We start from the raw sequence: 19,921 nt of genomic DNA on the forward strand, positions 1-19,921 counted from the left end.
TAGCATAATATTTCTAACAAGAATTTAAGCTTTCTGCCAATATCAGATGTGTCTTTGTCCTGGGAAATGTTCTTGTTACTTACAACCTCATGCTAATCGCATTAGCCTACGTTAGTTCTGAATTCTTATTACAATGACGGCCTACCCCGGCCAAACCCTAACGATGCTGGGCCAATTGTGTGCTGCCCTATGGGACTCCCAATCAGGCCGGTTGCAGAGGTGGAAAAAGTACTCAATTGTCATACTTGAGTAAAAGTAAAGATACCTTAATATAAAATGACTCAAGTGAAAGTAACCCAGTAAAATACTACTTGAGTAAAAGTCTAACAGTGTCAGATTTTAGATGTACTCAAGTACAGTGGTGAAAAAAGTACATTTACATTTTAGTAGGCACTCTTATCCAGAGCGACTTACAGTAGTGAATACATACATTTCATACATTTTTTCTCCGTACTGGTCCCCCGTGGGAATTGAACCCACAACCCTGGTGTTGCAAACACCATGCTCTACCAACTGAGCCACACAGGACCACAAAGTAAAAGTAAATTATATACATCAAATTCCTTATATTTAGCAACCAGAAGGCAATTTCCTTTTTTTGACAGCTAGGGGCAGCTCCAACACTCAGACATAATTCACAAAGGAAGCATTTATGTTTAATAAGTCCACCAGATCAGAAGCAGTAGGGATGACAAGGGACACTCTCTCGATAAGTGTGTGAATTGGACCTTTTTCCTGTACTGCTAAGCATTCAAATTGTAACTAGTACTTTTGGGTGTCAGGGAAAATGTATGGGGTAAAAAGTAAGTCATTTTCTTTGGGAATATAGTGAAGTAAAAGTAGTCAAAATATGAATAGTAAAGTACAGATACACCAAAAAGTACTTAAGTAGTACTTTGAAGTATTTTTACTCAAGTACTTTACACCACTGTCCGGTTGTGATACAGCCTGGAATTTTACCGGGGTCTGTAGTGACGCCTCCAGCACTGAGATGCAGTGCCTTAGACCGCTGCGCCACTCAGGAGTCCTACATGGCTCAGACCAGTGCCAGTGGTGCTCAAGCCAGGAAACAAAGGGATCCATTCCCATTGCAAGAGACGAACATAACTTCATGATGGACATAACTTCAATTTCTTTGACTAATAACAATAATTTGAGCTGTATAATGGAAACAATGGTCCCAAAACGGCTAACAATTTAAATCAAGCACACTGAAAAAATATTTTCAGGTGACCTATATCTGATAATAAGAGCAAATAGAGCTCAAACACGGATCAAGTGGTGTAACATAAAGACAGACTGGAGTAATGTTTGCAAAACTTCTCACTTCAGGGCCTTTGTCTGTGTCACAGGCGTTGACAATCAGCTTGTCAGAAAACGTGCAAATGATCAATACCACACAATGATATGAGTTTGTAAAACATTAGGTGGATGCTCTGCTCAACATGAGAAATGTTGATTCAAAGGTACAAAACATTTAATATATACGGTGTATTTGGAAAGTATTACCCTTCCCTTTTCCACATTTTGTTACCTTACAGCCTTATTGTAAAATGTATTAAATTAATTTTCCCTCATCGATCTACACACAATACCCCATAATGACAAACCGAAAACAGGTTTATAAAACGTTTTAATAAAAAACATAAATACCTTATTTACATGAGTCTTCAGACCTATGCTGCATTCATGTGCTAGTCGGAACTAGGACATTTCCGACTTGCTAACAGTTTGTGGTTATATACGTGCCGCGTTCATGGATTCAGCAAGTCGGACATTTCCTTGTTCCGACAACATGTGAAGGCGGCACTACTCTGAGCTAAGGCCCGACGTTTTAACCACGCCCACCATTTGACGCAGTAACCAGACGATTTCCTCTTTCGCCATTTTTTGTGAGCGGATTACATCAGACCACTAGCCGTGTGCCTGTGGATGGGTCAGTTGGACATACACGACTCTTAAATGAAGGTACTTTTTTTTGTTGCTCTTACATGTAAGCGATTCAGTTAAAATTAATGTTGTGAGTGGTTGATCTTATAATAGCGTGGCATAAAATGACCTTGATCTCGAGTGATTCGAGACATTCACAGTCACACTGGACTTGGGCTGGGAGTGACAGCTAGTAAGTTAGCAAGCTAACGATACTGCTGCTAACTACTACTAGTTAACTTACCATGCTGTCAGATACGCAAGTTAATGAACGATGTAGTGAGATATGTCAACTACAACTGACAGCTACGTAATGGTGGTCACAGCTGGTTAGCTATACGTTTGCTGTTTGTATTGTTTACTAGTTACTGTAACTAACGTTAGCTCCTTTGCTAGCTAGCTATGTTGTTACTCTCATAACTCATAAAGCTAAGGTTAGCCAAGGGGTGGGTGTGTGCTTTCTTTCAGTCTTGTTTTGAAACATGTTAATTAACAGGGTTAGGGGGTTCGTTTTTTTAAGGTAAGTCACTCAGTGACCAAGAACGTTGTGTGTGTGTGTGAGTGAAAGAGTGACCATGTTACTTTTTCGCCGTGCTTCCCCAGTGACCCCAGCCAGGTGTTAACCCGGTGTGTATCCACCATGTTGAATGGGGTGTTCAGGCTGCATGGCCTGATGGTGGCGTCTCACCCCTGGGAGGTGATTGTGGGCACCATTGCCCTGACCGTCTGTCTCATGTCCATGAACAACCTGGCCACTAGCGACCAGATCTGCAGCTGGAGCAATGGCTGTCCCAAACTACAGGAGGTGAGCTGGCCTGGCACACAATAGAACGTGGACCATCTAGGACAATTATTATGTTTTATTCTAGTCTACCAAGATTAGTGTTGCGTCTAAAAGCTGCTGTGACACCACCACAGCAAAGACATCAGTCATGTTTGGAAAGAATATTAAATAGAATGCTTTCTCCTTCTACAGAGAATCCTAAACAGTGATGTAATCATTCTAACGGTGACACGCTGCATGGCCATCGTGTACATCTACTTTCAGTTCCAGAACCTTCGCCAGCTGGGCTCCAAGTACATCCTTGGTAAGTCTCATTTCACAAGAACTGTAACAATACAAACATCTATTGTCTTGTGTACATACACATGTAACTAACACTCACATGATGATGTATGTTATGATTGTTAATATGTTATGGTCTGTTCTGTGTTGCCTCTAGGTATAGCGGGTCTCTTCACAGTATTCTCCAGCTTTGTCTTCAGCACCGTGGTCATTCACTTCCTGGGGAAAGAGTTGACAGGCCTAAAGTAAGCATCCTCTTACTTGACTCGCTTAACTGTCTTTGAGAATAACTTTTCCAGATGTGAGATGCGCAACACTTCACAATATTCTGTCCTATTTTATTTTGTTATATTACATAATATTTTTTACTATAAAATAGCGATGCACCGATATGATACATTTTTGACCGATATCCGATATTTTCCTCGGCAAAAAAAACAATATCCGATACTAAAAATGTTAGTGGCCTTTTAAGCATTCTAGTACAGTGACTTTGAGGTTAGCCTTCAAAATAAATGTATGGCATAATTCCACTATTTGTATTCATTTGCATCACTGTCAATTACGCTTTTTTTTTTTGAAGGCAAACCACAAATTTCTCTATTGTGCCTAATCGTTATTGTGGCTAGCTTCACCACACAACCAAGTCCGGCCGAGCCTCACTAGCCAGATTAAGTTAGCTGGATGCTTATAACTTTAGCTTTGGGCAACAGGGTTAATTAGCTGGCTAGCCATTTATTTTCATGAACTGAAGTTCAATTTCAATAGGCGAACAAGTGGCAACCTAGCTAATACTTACACGGATTCCTAAATCATTGCTAAGAATAATGAAAATGAATACAGTTTCTACTGGTCGTTGTTTTCAGGCTGGTTGTATTGGTGCTAGCTAGGTATCCCAGAAGTTGCGTTTGAACAAATTATACTTTATTACCAACGCGGTATTGTAACCACATCATTCGTGGCCGGTGTTTGGTTGTTTGCAGAATTCTTTGTACAGCTTTGACAGTGCTACTGTATCTTTTTTGACACGTAAAGACCCAAACGGCGTTCCATAGTATGTATATCTTGAAGTGATAGCAGTGACGCTATTACTGTGTAACTCCCGTAGGGCAACATCTGAAAAATAGCTCACATGGTAGTGTGTACTGGTGCTCGACCAGTCGGCGAAAGACAACATCACCCACAACAGAGAACAGTTGATTGTCAAGGGCAATTCATTTCATTATATTGGCTTTAATGGATTTCGCCTTTTGAGTTATCTCGCTGAAAATGTCCTACTCTTTCAAATGACTGCTTGATCCACACAGCAGACTTTGTGGGCTAGGTTATGAATGCTGTGTCGCACAACACTTTACGTGGCATCATTACGGCATGTACCTACGTTATACAGGTATACACGTCAACTTTGACATCGGTTTTGTACATCGGCGTTAAACTAGACATTGGCCGATACCTATGTTGCCATTTTTAGCTAATATCGGCCGATTCCGATATGTTCACCGATCTTTAAAAAAATATATATATATTATTATTATTTTTTTATCGTGCATCCCTACTATAAAATATGTGTGTCATGACTGGTAAGCACTCAGGAAATGAGTGTGTCTTGTCTGCTAAATTAACAAAACAAGGCTATTCCATAAGCTTCTATAAGCAAGCTCCACTGCTGAGGTTACTACCTTTTTGGAGATTGTTTTACAATATATAATATAACCAGTTTATTTTAAGGTTTCGGTAATTTGATCTTGAACTTGTTTTTATTGATATTTTGGGGAAATTTGGATTTATTTGTATTAGTTATTGTAAATTAGCCACTATTGCGCACTGTTGGCATATACATCAAACAAAAATATCAATGCAACATGTAAAGTGTTGGCTCCGTGCTTCATGAGCTGAAATAAAAGATCCCAGGAAGGTGTATTTCTCTCAAATGTTGTTCACAGATTTGTTTACGTCCCTGTTAGTGAGCATTTCTCCTTTGCCAAGATAATACTTCCACCTGACAGGTGTGGAATATCAAGAAGCTGATTAAAATGGCATGATCATTACACACGGGGGCAATAAAAGTCCACTCTAAAAGGTGCAGTTTTGTAACACAAAGCACAATGCCACAGACGTCTCAAGTTTTGATAAAGCATGCAATTGACATGCTGACTGCAGGAATGTCCAGCAGAGCTGTTGCCAGCGAATTTAATATTAATGTCTCTACCATAAACTGCCTCCAACATAATTTTAGCGAATTTGGTGGGGTTATGGTATGGGTAGGCATAAGCTACGGATAACTAACACAATTGCATTTTATCGATCTCAGTTTGAACGCCAAAAATAACATGACGAGATCCTGATGCCCATTTTGAGGCCCTTTTTATTTTTTAAAGGTATGTGACCAACTGATGCATATCTTTATTCCCAGTCATGTGTAATCCATAGATTAGGGCCTAATTAATTGAATTAAATTGACTGATTTCCTCATATGAACTAACTCAGTAAAATCAATGAAATTGTTGAGTTTTCATTTTTGTTCAGTATAGATACATGTGCACACATTTTTTTCATAGTGCGGGCATTGTTCTAAAAATACCCGATTTTATTTGTATTTTTTGAGAACTCTGGAGAAAAAAAAAAAAAAAAGTGAGTACTCAAACAGTCAAATGTCAAATCCCTATCCCAGTCCTTACACTTGTCTTACATGTTATCCAGAACCTCTTTATGAAACGTAACTGTGTTTTCTCTCCTCAGTGAAGCTCTGCCATTCTTCCTGCTCCTCATTGACCTGTCCAAGGCCTGTACCCTGGCCAAGTTTGCCCTTAGCTCCAACTCACAGGTAAGCAACCTCTCTCAGTGCCTTCCACAGAATGCATAACACACTAATATATGTATATCTATGGTGCCCAGACTGCCCACACATCTCTGGGAAGCCAAGAAAGAATATTGGGACTCAACTGTTGTCTCAAGAAACAGTGGCTGGCTACTGGCATTTTTGGAGTAACTCACTATTATCGTAGCTTTGCTGATGTGAGACTTCTGAACTAACTTTTATACCGGAGCTGCACTCTTGACCAGCGGAACAGAGATTCTTTAAATCAATGGGATTTAGTGGTTTATGTAAAGGGAAATCCTAACCTAGATGTGTGTTTTTCTATATAGGAAGAGGTGAGAGAAAACATCTCTCAGGGCATGGCTATCCTGGGACCTACCTTCACCCTGGATGCCTTGGTGGAGTGTCTGGTCATTGGAGTGGGCACCATGTCAGGTGTGCGTCAGCTGGAGATGATGTGTTGTTTCGGCTGCATGTCTGTCCTGGCCAACTACTTTGTCTTCATGACCTTCTTCCCTGCCTGCGTCTCCCTGGTCCTCGAGGTAAGGATGGGCACAGGAATAAAGATTCTGAGGTGTGTCTGAAATTGTGTGTGTCTGCGCTTGAGCTTCTGTTCTCTCTGGTCTTTAAGATAAGAGTCGGCATGTGAAGGGAGGCTTTTCAGACGTGTGTGTGTGTGTGTGTGTAACATCTCCTCACCTCTTTCTCCCTGTGTGTGTGCGTGTAGCTGTCCAGGGAGAGCCGCGAGGGCCGTCCCGTCTGGCAGCTGAGTCACTTTGCCCGTGTTATGGCTGAAGAGGAGGACAACAAACCAAACCCTGTTACACAGAGGGTTAAAATAATCATGGTAAAAATTGACCAACCTTAGCACTACCACGAACCCTTAGTTAACAACCGTAACCCAGACAGTCAAGATCACATGGTCACATTGGAGAAAGAACAGCATAATGAATGTGGACTCTTCTCTTCCTGTAGTCTCTAGGTCTGGTTCTGGTCCATGCCCACAGTCGTCTGGTGTCAGAGCAGCCAGGTCAGAACCGGACAGTGGAGGGCGCCAGCAGTAGTCTAGCTCTCGATGGGCCTACAGTCCAGAGGATGGACCAAGACTTCACTCTCTGGCCAATACCGCTCACCAGGTAAGTCATTATATCACCACTCCTGCCTCTGGGTGGTGGACTGGACTATTTCTAGAACATTCTCCCTCTGCCCTTCTGTTCTTGGTGACTCGGCCTCAACTGGGGCGGCAGGTAGCCTAGTGGTTAGAGCGTTGGGCCAGTAACCGAAAGGTTGCCAGATCCAATCCCTGAGCTGACAAGTTAAAAATCTGTCGTTGTGCTCCTGAACAAGGCAGTTAACCCACTGTTTCTAGGCCGTCATTGAAAATAAGAATTTGTTCTTAACTGATTTGCCTAGTTAAATAAATAAATAAAAAAGAAACTGAATCGGTGAAAGCAAAATCTTGTAAAGTTTTTCAGCTCTCTCTTCTCTCGTTAGTATGGAGCTGGAGCAGGTGATAACCCTGGGTCTGGCTCTGCTGCTGGCTGTGAAGTACGTCTTCTTTGAGCCGGCTGAGACAGAGTTGTCCCTAAAAAGCCCCATCTCCACCTCTATCTCCGCCCCTGCACTGAGCCATAAGGGGGCTGAGGACTGCTGCAGGAGGGATCCTGCACCTGTTAAAATATCCCCGACAACCAACAGCACCCCAAACCCTTTGGCTAAAACTGATTCTAACATGGCGGCCAAAGAGGAAAGAGGTAAGCTGAGCCAAGGTTATTGTGCTTGATTTGTTTTGAGACTCCTCTGTTTATAAGTCTGTTGGTCTCATTGTTATGTCTCTCTTCCCTCCACTTTCTTCCTCACTCACTCACTCTCTTTCTCTCTCATTCACTCTCTTTCTTTCTGTAGTTGAGGTGATTCAACCCCTGGTGGCCTCAATGGTGCAGAACGGTCCCTTCTCTCTGAATGGACCTCTTCCTCAGAGTTTAGGGGACAGTGCCCCCACCCCACCTTCTTTCTTTACCCCAACTCCAGACACAACTACGTCTCTCCCCAACCCCCCCTCCCAGCCCCGCTCCCTGGACCAGTGTCTGTCCATCCTCAGAAACCCTGAGGTGAGCTTCCCCTTTACACAACTGCGCTCAGGATCCAGCACCATACTATGTTAAACACAACTGTATTAAAACACAGAACAACCACTCAACACTTAGAAATATTACCATTCTTTGCTCACAATACTTAAACACGGTTCCTTTTCAGTCAGTCAACTTCGGTACAACATACTATGGGGAGTTGCACTATCGTGACTTTGGTTGAAGGTTCTACAATCACGCCTGACAAGGCCAATAAAATCTGCACCTCGCTGGAAGCCTCTCCTTCCACAGGTGATAAACGTGAGGCTCGGAATCATTCCTTCAAATATTCCGCTTTTCACGCTATTAAAACAATTGGAACACGAGACTGTTTTGCATTGCGCAAACTGTCCATAATTGGTAGAGCTTGCTCACCCCCTGGACGTTGTGTGCTGAAGTTTATATGGTTCTCATAAGTTTCCTAATCACAAACAATTAGTTATTCTTCAATTTGCCTGGCTATAGCAATAAGTAAGATCGCTAACATGACAGAAACGACAAAGGCTAATAAGCCGGTTTGCGACCATGCCCCAATGTCTGTAATGGTTGTCTTTTATGTCTCGGCTCGGTGCATGCCCTTGCTTTTTTTGTGTACGAGACTAGGGGACGGCTGGCACTGTTCCACTCCTAGTCCGCGGTGGAGGTTCTCTTGTCAATTGTGTAGGATTCTTTAGGGGTCTTGGTGTTGTTGATAGTGACTTCTTCTCCCGGGTGCCTGTACCTCGTCTGAGTTGCAGCGACGTTTCGGGTCGTTGGTCAGGTGGAATGTCTCCTGGCTCCTGTGCACTGTGTCGCTGGTTACGTGAGGCTATTCAACGAGTGGGTGAACAAATTATGTGGGTATAAATGATGTGGGTATACCCCTGCTGCCTGTGTCTGCCTTGGTTAAGCACCGCTTGCCTCTCTTCCCAGAAGGATTTAGGTCCCGGTCGCTTGGTTATTCTGAACGGACCGTGCTGCAGTCAAAGATGCTAGCTTAGACTAAAGAGCCTCTTGGCTAACGTCGTCTAGCATGCATAACTTCCGGTGAATGACGCTTACTAGTGTCCCCCCAGCGCTTTGGCAACCCCATTCCTATTCTCAATTCCTGGAGTTGGAGGGAGTAGTGAGAGCGGGGGCTTGCATGCTACTCCTATGAGGAAGTAGCCTCTGAGCAGCTGCACCACTCCACCAAATTGTCTGTGACGACAGTGCCCCTACGTTTTGTTACGGCAAATGGGGTATTACGTCAGCCATTGCCGGAGCCCTCTGTGCCCATAAGGGGGGCCTGGCTTCATGCAGGTTATACCGAAGCACAATGTGTGTTGGAAGCTCGTCCATGTTTAATGCCCCTCTGGTACCACGTGTTCCATGGTATTCACAGGGTTCTAGGGTTATATCAATCTCCTCAGTGGGAGTAATAAGTTGGGCGATTCACTCTCTGTCCACAACGGGTCACCCCTCCCCCATAGGTGGCTCATTACAGGGATTCATTGCTGATTCCTGACTGTATCTCACTAGTCCCTAATGAGGTCTCTAGTGATAAAGGCTATGGGACCTGTAGGCGATTGATGGTTGGTAGCGGAGTTGAGGGAACAAGCAGGGTTGGACACGACCATGCTATTATCCCACACACAGAAATGAGCTGCCTTTCTCCAGCTCAGCGCTTTTCATTCCTGGGAATAAGATTAGATTACGAATGTTACCTGACACGAATGTGTCTGTTACCACAGAAGGGGTCCGTTTTTCAGAGCCGTCTTCCCTATTCCCAGCTAGTCTACAAGGTGCTCAAAAGCTGGAGAGCCAGTACCTGTCCCCAGTAACCTCCATGATAATGTTTTTTCCCCTGGGTCTATTTTTAATACGTGCGGTCCAGTGCTGGGTGCCAGCCAGTTGTTCCAGTGCTGGGTGCCAGCCAGGCTCGTTGTGACGACAGTACTGTCAATCGGGCTACATCGCTTATCGCTGGAGCCATGGGACCCATTGTGGGTCGGGCTTTAGGTAAACCTTTTTTTCAACTCCAAAGTTCCACAGTGTTCACAGATGTCAAAAGTGTTGTCTCCCGCATGTGAGTTTGATGAAAAGTGTCCCTTCTCCACATTCGCACACACTGTTGTCAAGAGTGGTGGAAATGTATGAAGAACCGATCTCTCCCAGTCCACAAGGGGGCGTCCCACCCCTTCAGATGGAAGGTCACTGGAGGCTCACTGTCTGCGCCAACCTATGACGTGCATGCGCAGTGTCACCCTGGATCATTGAACAGTGACGTCAGGGTACAGGCTACAATTTGTTGTGCGTCCCCCACCACGCTTCTGTAACGTCAACACGTCGACTGTTCCCGAGGCCTCAGCTCCTGTTTTGAGGGAGAAAATATCCTCCGGTCTCCAGAAGCAGGCAATCCGAATGGTTCCTCTGTTGAAGCTCCAGGAAGGCTGGTACCACTGGTATTTCCTGGTTCTGAAAAGGGACGTGACTTTGCGTTCCATTCTAGACCTACGTGACCTCAGCAAGCACCTCAGTCTACAAACTCAGAATGCTCACGATCCGCCAGCTATTACAGCCGATTGGCTGGTGGCAGCGGAGTTGAGGGGGCAAGCGGTATTTTAAAAATCCTTGCTGCTCTCCCGTATTCAGTTTCTAGCTTAATAAGAAACCAGAAAAATGTGTATCTGACTCCATCTCAGCACATTCTGTTTCTGGGTCTCAAGCTAGACTCACTCAAGCTTTTCTATCCCCATGGAGGGTGTCTGGGTTCTGGTTCTGCTTAGCCAAATTTTGGCTAGGTCACACGTGAGTTCCTACGCCTATTGGGATGATGGCTTCTGTGATGGAAGTCATTACCGTTGGGCTATTGTTGACGAGACCCTATCAGTGCTGAGTGCTAGCCACTCACCTGGACGTATCTCGCAGCCTAAGCCGGTGGCTTTGAGTGTCCGTGTCAGGCCTATGGGCCGTGACCCAGTGGTGGGACCCTTTTCTATTGTCAGTGGGCTCCCATGGGCTGAGTTGTATCCCGCAAGGTGATCGGGAAAGACTCATCGGTGTGCGCTGAATGAAGGCAACTTGATTCGGGGGGGTATCGACACTGGTGCAGAGCCCACTGCATATCATTTACCCGGAGTGCCTAACGATGTACCTGGTGCTTCTCCCTGCTTTTGTTGGGCTGGCTTGTGGTGGTCAGAACCAACAATATGTCAGTGTTGGCGTGCATCAACAGAGGGGGAGAGACTGTCTCTCTCCCTCCTGACCTTTGCTCACTCCCTTTTGCAGGTGAGCAGTGCGAACATGCTCTCATTTTGGGTGATGCATGTCCCCGGTTGCCTCAATTCTGGTACAGATATTTTATCCAGGTGGGACCCTGTCTCTCAGGGAGGCTACACCCCTGGGTGGTTTTCCAGGTATGGGCCATTTTTGGCAGGGCTGATGTAGATCATTACGCATCGCAAGAAAATGCACAGTGGTCTATTTTTCTTGATGTGGGACCCGAGTGCCCCCTGTTGGCGCACCAATGGCCTCGGAACCCTCCTGTACGCGTTTTCGCCAGTGGTTCTGATTCCGCCCACATTGGAGAGGGTGCGTAGGGAGGGATTATCATTGATTCTTGTGGCTCCCCGTTGGCCCAGGCAGCCTTGGTTCACGGAGATCATTTGCCTTTCAGGCGGGGACCCGTGGCAACTCCTGTTGCGCAGGGTCCTGTTGCCCCAGGTCCTTGGGCAGGTTTGGCAAGCAAGGCCAGAGATTTGGTTCCTATGGGCCTGGCCCCTGATATTATTGCTGCCATTCAGTCTGCAAGGGTGCCCTCCATGAGAGGCTGTATGCGTATTGGTGGCAATTATTTGAGCTCTGGTGCCAAGATAAAGGACTTCTTCCTTTTTTTAGTGCTCTGAGAGGGACATCCTTAAATTCTATCAGCATATTGATTGCGTGGGTGTAATACACTCGATCACTGCTACTCTAACTTCGGCCATGCATACAAAGCCCTCCACCGCCCTCCCTTCGGCAAATCCGACCACGATGCCATCTTGCTCCCACCGTCTTATAGGCAGAAACTCAAACAGGATGTACCAGTGACTAGAACTATTCAACGCTGGTCTGACCAATCGGAATCCACTCTTCAAGATTGTTTTGATTAAGCGGACTGAGATATGTTCCGATCAGCCTCAGATAACAACATCGATCTATGCGCTGACTCAGTGAGTTTATAAAGAAGTACATTGGAGATGTTGTACCCACTGTGACTATTAAAACCTACCCTAACCAGAAACCGTGGATTGATGGCGGCATTTGTGCAAAACTGAAAGTGCGAACCACCGCATTTAACCATGGAAAGAGGTCTGGGAATATGGCTGAATATAAACAGTTAGTTATTCCCTCCAAAAGGCAATCAAACAAGCGAAATGCCGGTACAGGGACAAAGTGGAGTCGCAATTCAACGGCTCAGACACGAGACGTATGTGGCAGGGTCTACAGGAAATTACGGACTACAAAAAGAAAACCAGCTACGTCACGGACACCGACGTCACGCTTCCAGACAAACTAAACACATTCTTTGCCCTCTTTGAGGATAATACAGTGCCACCGTCGCAGCCTACTAACAAGGACTGCGCCTCTCCTTCTCCGTGGCCGTCAGCAGCAAGGCTGCAAACCCAGACAGCATCCCTAGCCGCGTCCTCGGAGTATGCGCAGACCAGCTGGCTGATGTGTTTACGGACATATTCAATCGCTCCCTATCCCAGTCTGCTGTCCCCACATGCTTCAAGATGGCCACCATCCTGTACACAAGAAAGATAACTGAACTAAATGACTACCGCCCCGTAGCACTCACTTCTGTCATCATGAAGGGCTTTGAGAGACTAGGGAAGGATCATGTCACCTCCACCTTACCGGCCACCCTAGACCCACTTCAGTTTGCATACCGCCCCAGCAGGTCCACGATGCAATCGCCATCACACTGCACACTGCCCTATCCCATCTGGACAAGAGGTATACCTATGTAAGAATGCTGTTTATTGACTACAGCTCAGCATTCAACACCATAGTACCCTCCAAGCTCATCATTAAGCTTGAGGCCCTGGGTCTCAACCCCGCCCTGTGCAATTGGGTACTGGACTTTCTGACGGGCCGCCCCCAGGTGAAGGTAGGAAACAACATCTCCACTTCGCTGACCCTCAACACTGGGGCCCCACAAGAGTGCATGCTCAACCCCTCCTGTACTCCCTGTTCACCCATGACTGCGTGGCCATGTACGCCTCCAACTCAATCAAAGTTTGCAGACGACACCACAGTAGTGGGCTTGATTACCAACAACGACGAGAGGGCACTCGGAGTGTGATTCAGGAAAAACAACCTCTCACTCAACGTCAACAAAACAAAGGAGATGATCGTGGACTTCAGGAAACAGCAGAGGGAGCACCCCCCTATCCACATCGCAGGGACAGCAGTGGAGAAGGTGGAAAGGTTTCTTAAATTCCTCGGTGTACACATCACAGACAAACTGAAATGGTCCACCCACACAGACAGTGTGGTGAAGAAGGTGCAAAGGTGCCTATTCAAAATTTGGCTTGTCACCCAAAACCCTGAAAAACTATTACAGATGCACAATCGAGAGCATCCTGTCGGGCTGTATCACAGCCTGGTACGGCAACTGCACCGCCCTCAACCGCAAGGCTCTCCATTAACGGGGGCAAACTACCTGCCCTCCAGGAAACCTACACCACCCGATGTCACAGGAAGGCCAAAAAGATAATCAAGGACAACAACCACCCGAGCCACTGTCTGTTCACACTGCTACCATCTAGAAGGCGAGGCCAGTACAGGTGCATCAAAGCTGGGACCGAGAGACTGAAAACACAGCTTTCATCTCAAGGTCATCAGACTGCTTAACAGCAATCACTAACTCTGAGAGGCTGCTGCCTACATTGAGACTCAATCACTGGACACTAATAAATGGATCACTGGTCACTTTAAACAATGTCACTATAAATAATGCCACTTTAATAATGTTTACATATCTTACATTACTCATCATATGTGTATGTACTCTATTTTATACAATAAATTGCACCTTGCCTATGCTGCTCGGCCATCGCTCATCCATCCATATATTTATATGGACATATTCTCATTCACTCCTTTAGATTTGTGTGTATTAGGTAGTTGTTGGGAAATTGTTAGATATTACTGCACTGTCGGAACTAGAAGCACAAGCATTTCGCTACACTCGCATTAACATCTGCTAACCATGTGTATGACCAATACAATTTAATTTAGATTTTTTTGCACATTTTTACTCCTGAACTAACTTAGGCTTGCCTTAACAAAGGGGTTGAAAACTTACTGACTCAAGACATTTCAGCTTTTCTCAATTGAATACTTTCTGAAGGCCCTGCATGTGTTAATATTGATATGTATTTATGGCTCTCTGCATATGCCTCTTTCCAGTTGGGCGCTCGTTTTCTTAGCAATGCCGAGGTGATGGAGCTGGTGACATCACGGAACATCCTGACCTATAAGCTGGAGGCTGTCATGGAAACACCAGAGAGGGGCGTGGTCATCCGGAGAGAGATGCTATCATCCAAACTACCATCACCCTCTGCCTTGGCTTGTCTTCCTTACAAGGACTATGACTACACTAAGGTAGCCTACTCATAGGGACTACAACTGCTGCTACTCCCGTTTACTGAAAGACAGTTGAAGTAATCTTGGTCTGAAATCAACCCAGTAAGGTCTATTGTGGTACTGCCCTCACCCATCCCATGTCTTCCTCTCTTATCAGGTGATGGGCACCTGCTGTGAGAACGTCATTGGCTACATGCCCGTGCCAGTGGGCGTTGCTGGCCCTCTCCTATTGGATGGGAAGCAGTTCCATGTTCCCATGGCAACGACAGAAGGCTGCCTTGTGGCCAGCACAAACAGAGGATGCCGGGCCGTCGCTGTGAGTGTAAAGTATACGTCTATTGTAGTTTAACTCTCTGTGTAGAGTATATGTCTAGCGTGGGCTAACTCTGTGTCTCCTCTAACCTTCCTTTCTCTCTCCAGTTGAGTGGCGGTTGCAGCAGCAGGGTGCTAGCTGACGGTATGACGCGGGGTCCTGTTGTACGGCTGCCCTCAGCGTGCCGGGCTGTAGAGGTCAAGGCCTGGCTGGAGACCACAGAGGGCTTCAGAACCATCAAGGATGCCTTCGACCACACCAGCAGGTCAGGGTCAAGGGTTAAAGGTCACAGTCACCTCACGGTCACACAGATCAATATATAGGTTGGGTCATGTTATAATTATCAGATTATCCAATCATACCTGTAACCTAACCTAAGGTGGTTTATAGAAAATAACTGGCCCTAGGTCAGTGACTGGGGGCAACTTCTAGCTACTCTGATCTCAATGATGTAGTTTAAATTGGCCGTCACATAGTATTGTTCTGTTGTACAGTAGTTGCATATTTGCCTCTGTCTGTTAGGTTTGCCCGTCTGGACAAGCTATTGGTAGGTCTAGCAGGGAGGAACCTCTACATCCGCTTCCAGTCCCACACTGGAGACGCCATGGGCATGAACATGCTCTCTAAGGTCAGACTATGCTCTGTGTGTGTGTGTGTGTGTGTGTGTGTGTGTGTGTGTGTTACCATTCTAAAAGGTAATGCAGTGGAGCAGTAAAGGTGTCCATTTTAGAGAGGCTACATTCTTCAGAGGAATTGCTTACTGGTGATGGAATGGACTAACAAGAATGCTGTTTCTGGTGTCTAATACCACATATGAACTGTCTCTGTGTGTGTCTGTAGGGTACAGAGCAGGCAGTGAGCAGACTCCAGCAGCAGTTCCCTGAGCTCCAGGTTCTAGCGGTGAGCGGAAACTACTGCACTGATAAGAAACCTTCAGCCATGAACTGGATCCTGGGCCGGGGAAAGTCTGCTGTGTGTGAGGTCACCGTCCCCGCCAGGGTGGTCCGAGAGGTATGTTACAGCTACAACAATCACACACTCACAACCACACACACGGAGTCACACACGCTCAAATTTGTTGGTACCCCTCCACAAAAAATGAATGCACAATTCTTTCAAATAACTTGAAAAGTAATTGGCATCCACCATTGTTTATTCCATATTTAATAAAAATCAGACTTTGCTTGAGATTTTTTTTATTCAACATAATATTGTAAATAATAAAATAACATGGACAAAAATGAGCTGGACCCGTAACCTAATATTTTGTTGCACAACCTTTAGAGGCAATCACTGCAATCAAACATTTTCTGTAGCTCTCAATGATACTTCTGCACCTGTTAACTGGTAGTTTGGCCCACTCTTCCTGAGCAAACTGCTCCAGCTGCAGGTTTGATGGGTGCCTTCTCCAGACTGCAAGTTTCAGCTCTTTCCATAGATGTTCGATAGGATTCAGATCAGGACTCATAGAAGATCACTTCAGAATAGTCCAATGTTTGGTTCTTATCCATTCTTGGGTGCTTTTAGCTGTGTGCTTTGGGTCATTTTCCTGTTGGAGGACCCATGACCTGCGACTGAGACAGAGCTTTCTGACACTGGGCAGTACGTTTCGCTCCAGAATGCCTTGATAGTCTTGAGACTTCATTGTGTCCTGCACAGATTCAAGGCACCCTGTGCCAGGCGCAGCAAAGCAGCCCCAGAACATAACTGAGCTTCCTCCATGTTTCACTGTAGGTATGGTGTACTTTTTTCATCTGTGAACAGAGCTGATGTGACTTGCCAAAAAGCTCCAGTTTTGACTTATCTGTCCAAAGGACCTTCTCCCAGAAGTGGTCCTCCTGGGTCTTCTTCCATGGAGCCCACTTTCACTCAAAAAGCGACGGATGGTGCGATCAGAAACAGACGTACCTTCACCTTGGAGTTCAGCTTGTATCTCTTTGGCAGTTATCCTTGGTTCTTTGTCTACCATTCGCAATATCCTTCTTTGCGGCCGCGCCCAGGGAGGTTGGCTACAGTTCCATGGACCTTAAACTTCTTAATAATATTTGCAACTGTTGTCACAGGAATATCAAGCTGCTTAGAGATGGTCTTGTAGCCTTTACCATGTTTGTCTATTATTTTCTTTCTGATCTCCTCAGACAAATCTCTGCTTTGCTTTCTCTGGTCCATGTTCAGTGTGGTGCACACAATGATACCAAACAGCACAGTGACTACTTTTCTCCATTTAAATAGGCTGAATCACTGATTACGAGATTGGAGACGTGTGATACTAATTAAAGAAACTAATTAGTTTCAAATATCACTATAATCTAATTATTTGTTATCTTTTCTAAGGGGTACCAACAAATGTGTCCGGGGCATTTTAGAATATCTCTGTAGAATAAGCAATAATTAATCTCTTTTCACAGCTTCTTTTCTTTATTCTATGACATACCAACGGCATGCAAGTATACATGATAAAATAGCTTTTAATTTCATCGCTTTTCAGGAGGAATGAAGCATTATTTCAATGAGCTGTAAGGGTATCAACAAATTTGAGCATGTCTGTACGTTGAGACACAGGGTACATACACACTGAGACACACTGACTTGGAAGAACTGAACTGGTGGAAGCAAATATTTTAGACACTACAGTGATTTCCCCCTTCCTTTGTTTTGAGATGATGCTCTCTGTCTCTCCAGGTCCTAAAGACCAGTACTACTGCCCTAGTAGAGTTGAACATCAATAAGAATCTAGTGGGCTCAGCCATGGCTGGTAGTATAGGAGGCTTCAATGCTCACGCTGCTAACATCGTAGCTGCCATCTACATTGCCTGTGGACAGGTACTTAAAAAGAAAAGTCTGATCTTCTGAGATTCTGTCTTACCTAAACCAATAAAAATATATTTTTCCTATATAATCTCCCCCCCTTCCCTCTCTCTCTCCAGGACCCAGCCCAGACAGTGGGCAGTAGTAACTGTATAACTCTGATGGAGCAAGCAGGTCCTGAAGGAGAGGACCTGTATATCAGCTGTACCATGCCCTCTATAGAACTGGGCACTGTAGGAGGGGGAACCAACCTGGCACCACAACAATCCTGTCTACAGGTACTCTGTGTGTATCTGTGTGTTAACCCCTCCAATAAGGATATGTTTTAACCCGTATGCGTGTCCATTGTAGATGCTGGGTGTGCAGGGTGCCAGTCTAACTGGTCCAGGGGATAATGCCCGTCAGTTGGCCAGTGTGGTCTGTGCCACCGTCCTGGCAGGAGAACTGTCTCTGATGTCCGCTCTCGCCGCCGGACACCTCGTACAGAGTCACATGACCCACAACAGGTAACCTACACTACCCATAACCCCCAGACTCACAGTAGGTATACTACATTTAACCCTCATGGCTCACAACTACACTCCAGAGACCTCTTCTAAAAGGGAGAATGCTACTCTGTTCACACTATTCCTGAAAAAGATTGGTGACTGCTTTACTTTCAATGTTTTTTTTCCCCTCTCAGATCTCAAGCCAATGTGCCACAAATAGCTCAGTCCCACTTAGAGGAGGCTGCGTGACAGATACATTACAACCAATCACAATGAGCCTTCTAGTGATAGAGGACCTGCAGTGAATTCTGGGAGCTGAGGATTAGCCCAGTGTGAGCATGCTCCTTTCATCTCAGAGCATCCAGCCTGCAACAATACATCCTCCTACCCAGAAGATGGCTGCTGTTTATTTATTTCAACAGAAATAAAACTGCTAATGGAACAGTTTTGGAAAGGAGTGGTTTGGGCTGGACACTCTGGGGGAGAAGTACTTCTGTCTGCTGCTAACCTCAGAGATATCTGACTGGTTAATACACTGTGCAGAATGGAACTCAAAGGACTCTGTTTATTCACTGTGTGTGCAGTGGGATTGTCTGAATGGGGGAAAAAAGATTTTGTATTTTATTATTTTTGATTTTTGCAAATTCACAAATGTGCCATTGCCTTTAAAATGGCCACCGGAATCATGTGGACAGACTGACCAAATTGAAATTAGAATTTAATTTGCAGAAGCATTTGGCCTTTAATGGCTGTGTGCCCACAGCCACACAACCCCCTATATCATGGACAACAGGTTTGTTGTGATCAAATGCCCTGAAGCAATATTTGTATTTATGGGTACATTCTAGAGGCACACATTCAGTGTATGTGCAGGTGATCAGCTTCTTACAGTATCTGGAGAAGTGCCAGGGCAATATGATACTGTAATCAATGCAGGATTGGGCAGAATGCAACCCAAATCTCCTGACTAAATCTTTGGTTAAAACATTGCTAAGGGCAAGATGTTTTGCACTAAGTTGACAAATAGTTGTTTGAGGCAAGCCTAGTATTGCCGTAGATAGTTTAGTTTCAAATTAAACCTGCCATACCTCCTGATTTTAATGTATGAATTTGTTTTATCAATAATGTTGTTGGATAAATGTCAAACCAAGGTGCTAGCTATAATGTGAGTGTACAGTATGATTTAATGATTGAGTGTTCTTGGTCTGAGTATATGCCTTACACTGCAGTGTTTTGAGGTACCTTTTTATTGGGAATGTGTAAGAAATGGTTTGACGGTCTCTGGGCTTGATTCAATCCGTAGCACTGAAAATCCGCGGTATAGCACAACTTGAAATTTGAGCTGACATATGCAGTGTTGAAACATTGCCTTTTAAATTTCAATTGCGCTATTAGTCTGCCTTTAAATGGTGTCTAAACCACTAGAGTTGAGGTTTGGGACTAAAGTTGCATTGCTTCAGCGAGTGTTTAGATGTATGTGGGAATACCGGATGAAACAAAGCCATACAAGTCGCCTTCAATAAACTGCTTTTAAGAGACTAACTATTTATTGGAAAAGGACAAGGTTATGTTTGCTATTTGTTGTAAAGCAGCTCACTACTGGTCTATCGATTTGTTGGGATGCTTGGCCTTATGGTAGCATTTCCCAAACTCGGTCCCCCAAGGGGTGCATATTTTGGTTTTTGCCCTAACAATACACAGCTGATTCAAATCAAAAACAATGTTCACCCCTTGGGGAACCCTGCCTTAGGTTCATTCCAACAAGCCACATGT

The 19,921-nt window shown here is 45.0% G+C and overlaps 1 protein-coding gene across 1 annotated transcript; it reads left to right on the forward strand.

The window, feature by feature from the left end:
• Positions 1–1,862: 1,862 nt before the first annotated feature.
• Positions 1,863–19,693, forward strand: LOC115159718 (3-hydroxy-3-methylglutaryl-coenzyme A reductase). The gene is made up of 19 exons (XM_029709723.1): positions 1,863–1,968; positions 2,533–2,734; positions 2,906–3,017; positions 3,153–3,240; positions 5,735–5,819; positions 6,143–6,355; positions 6,541–6,660; positions 6,789–6,949; positions 7,308–7,567; positions 7,719–7,924; positions 14,363–14,557; positions 14,697–14,855; positions 14,960–15,117; positions 15,375–15,480; positions 15,693–15,863; positions 17,535–17,675; positions 17,780–17,938; positions 18,012–18,166; positions 18,343–19,693. The coding sequence occupies exons 2-19, from the start codon at positions 2,570–2,572 to the stop codon at positions 18,395–18,397; spliced, it is 2,709 nt and encodes a 902-aa protein (XP_029565583.1). The 5' UTR covers positions 1,863–1,968; positions 2,533–2,569; the 3' UTR covers positions 18,398–19,693.
• Positions 19,694–19,921: the final 228 nt, after the last annotated feature.

Source organism: Salmo trutta, chromosome 23 (assembly GCF_901001165.1).
Source record: "Salmo trutta chromosome 23, fSalTru1.1, whole genome shotgun sequence".
In the NCBI taxonomy this organism is placed as follows: Eukaryota; Metazoa; Chordata; class Actinopteri; order Salmoniformes; family Salmonidae; genus Salmo; species Salmo trutta.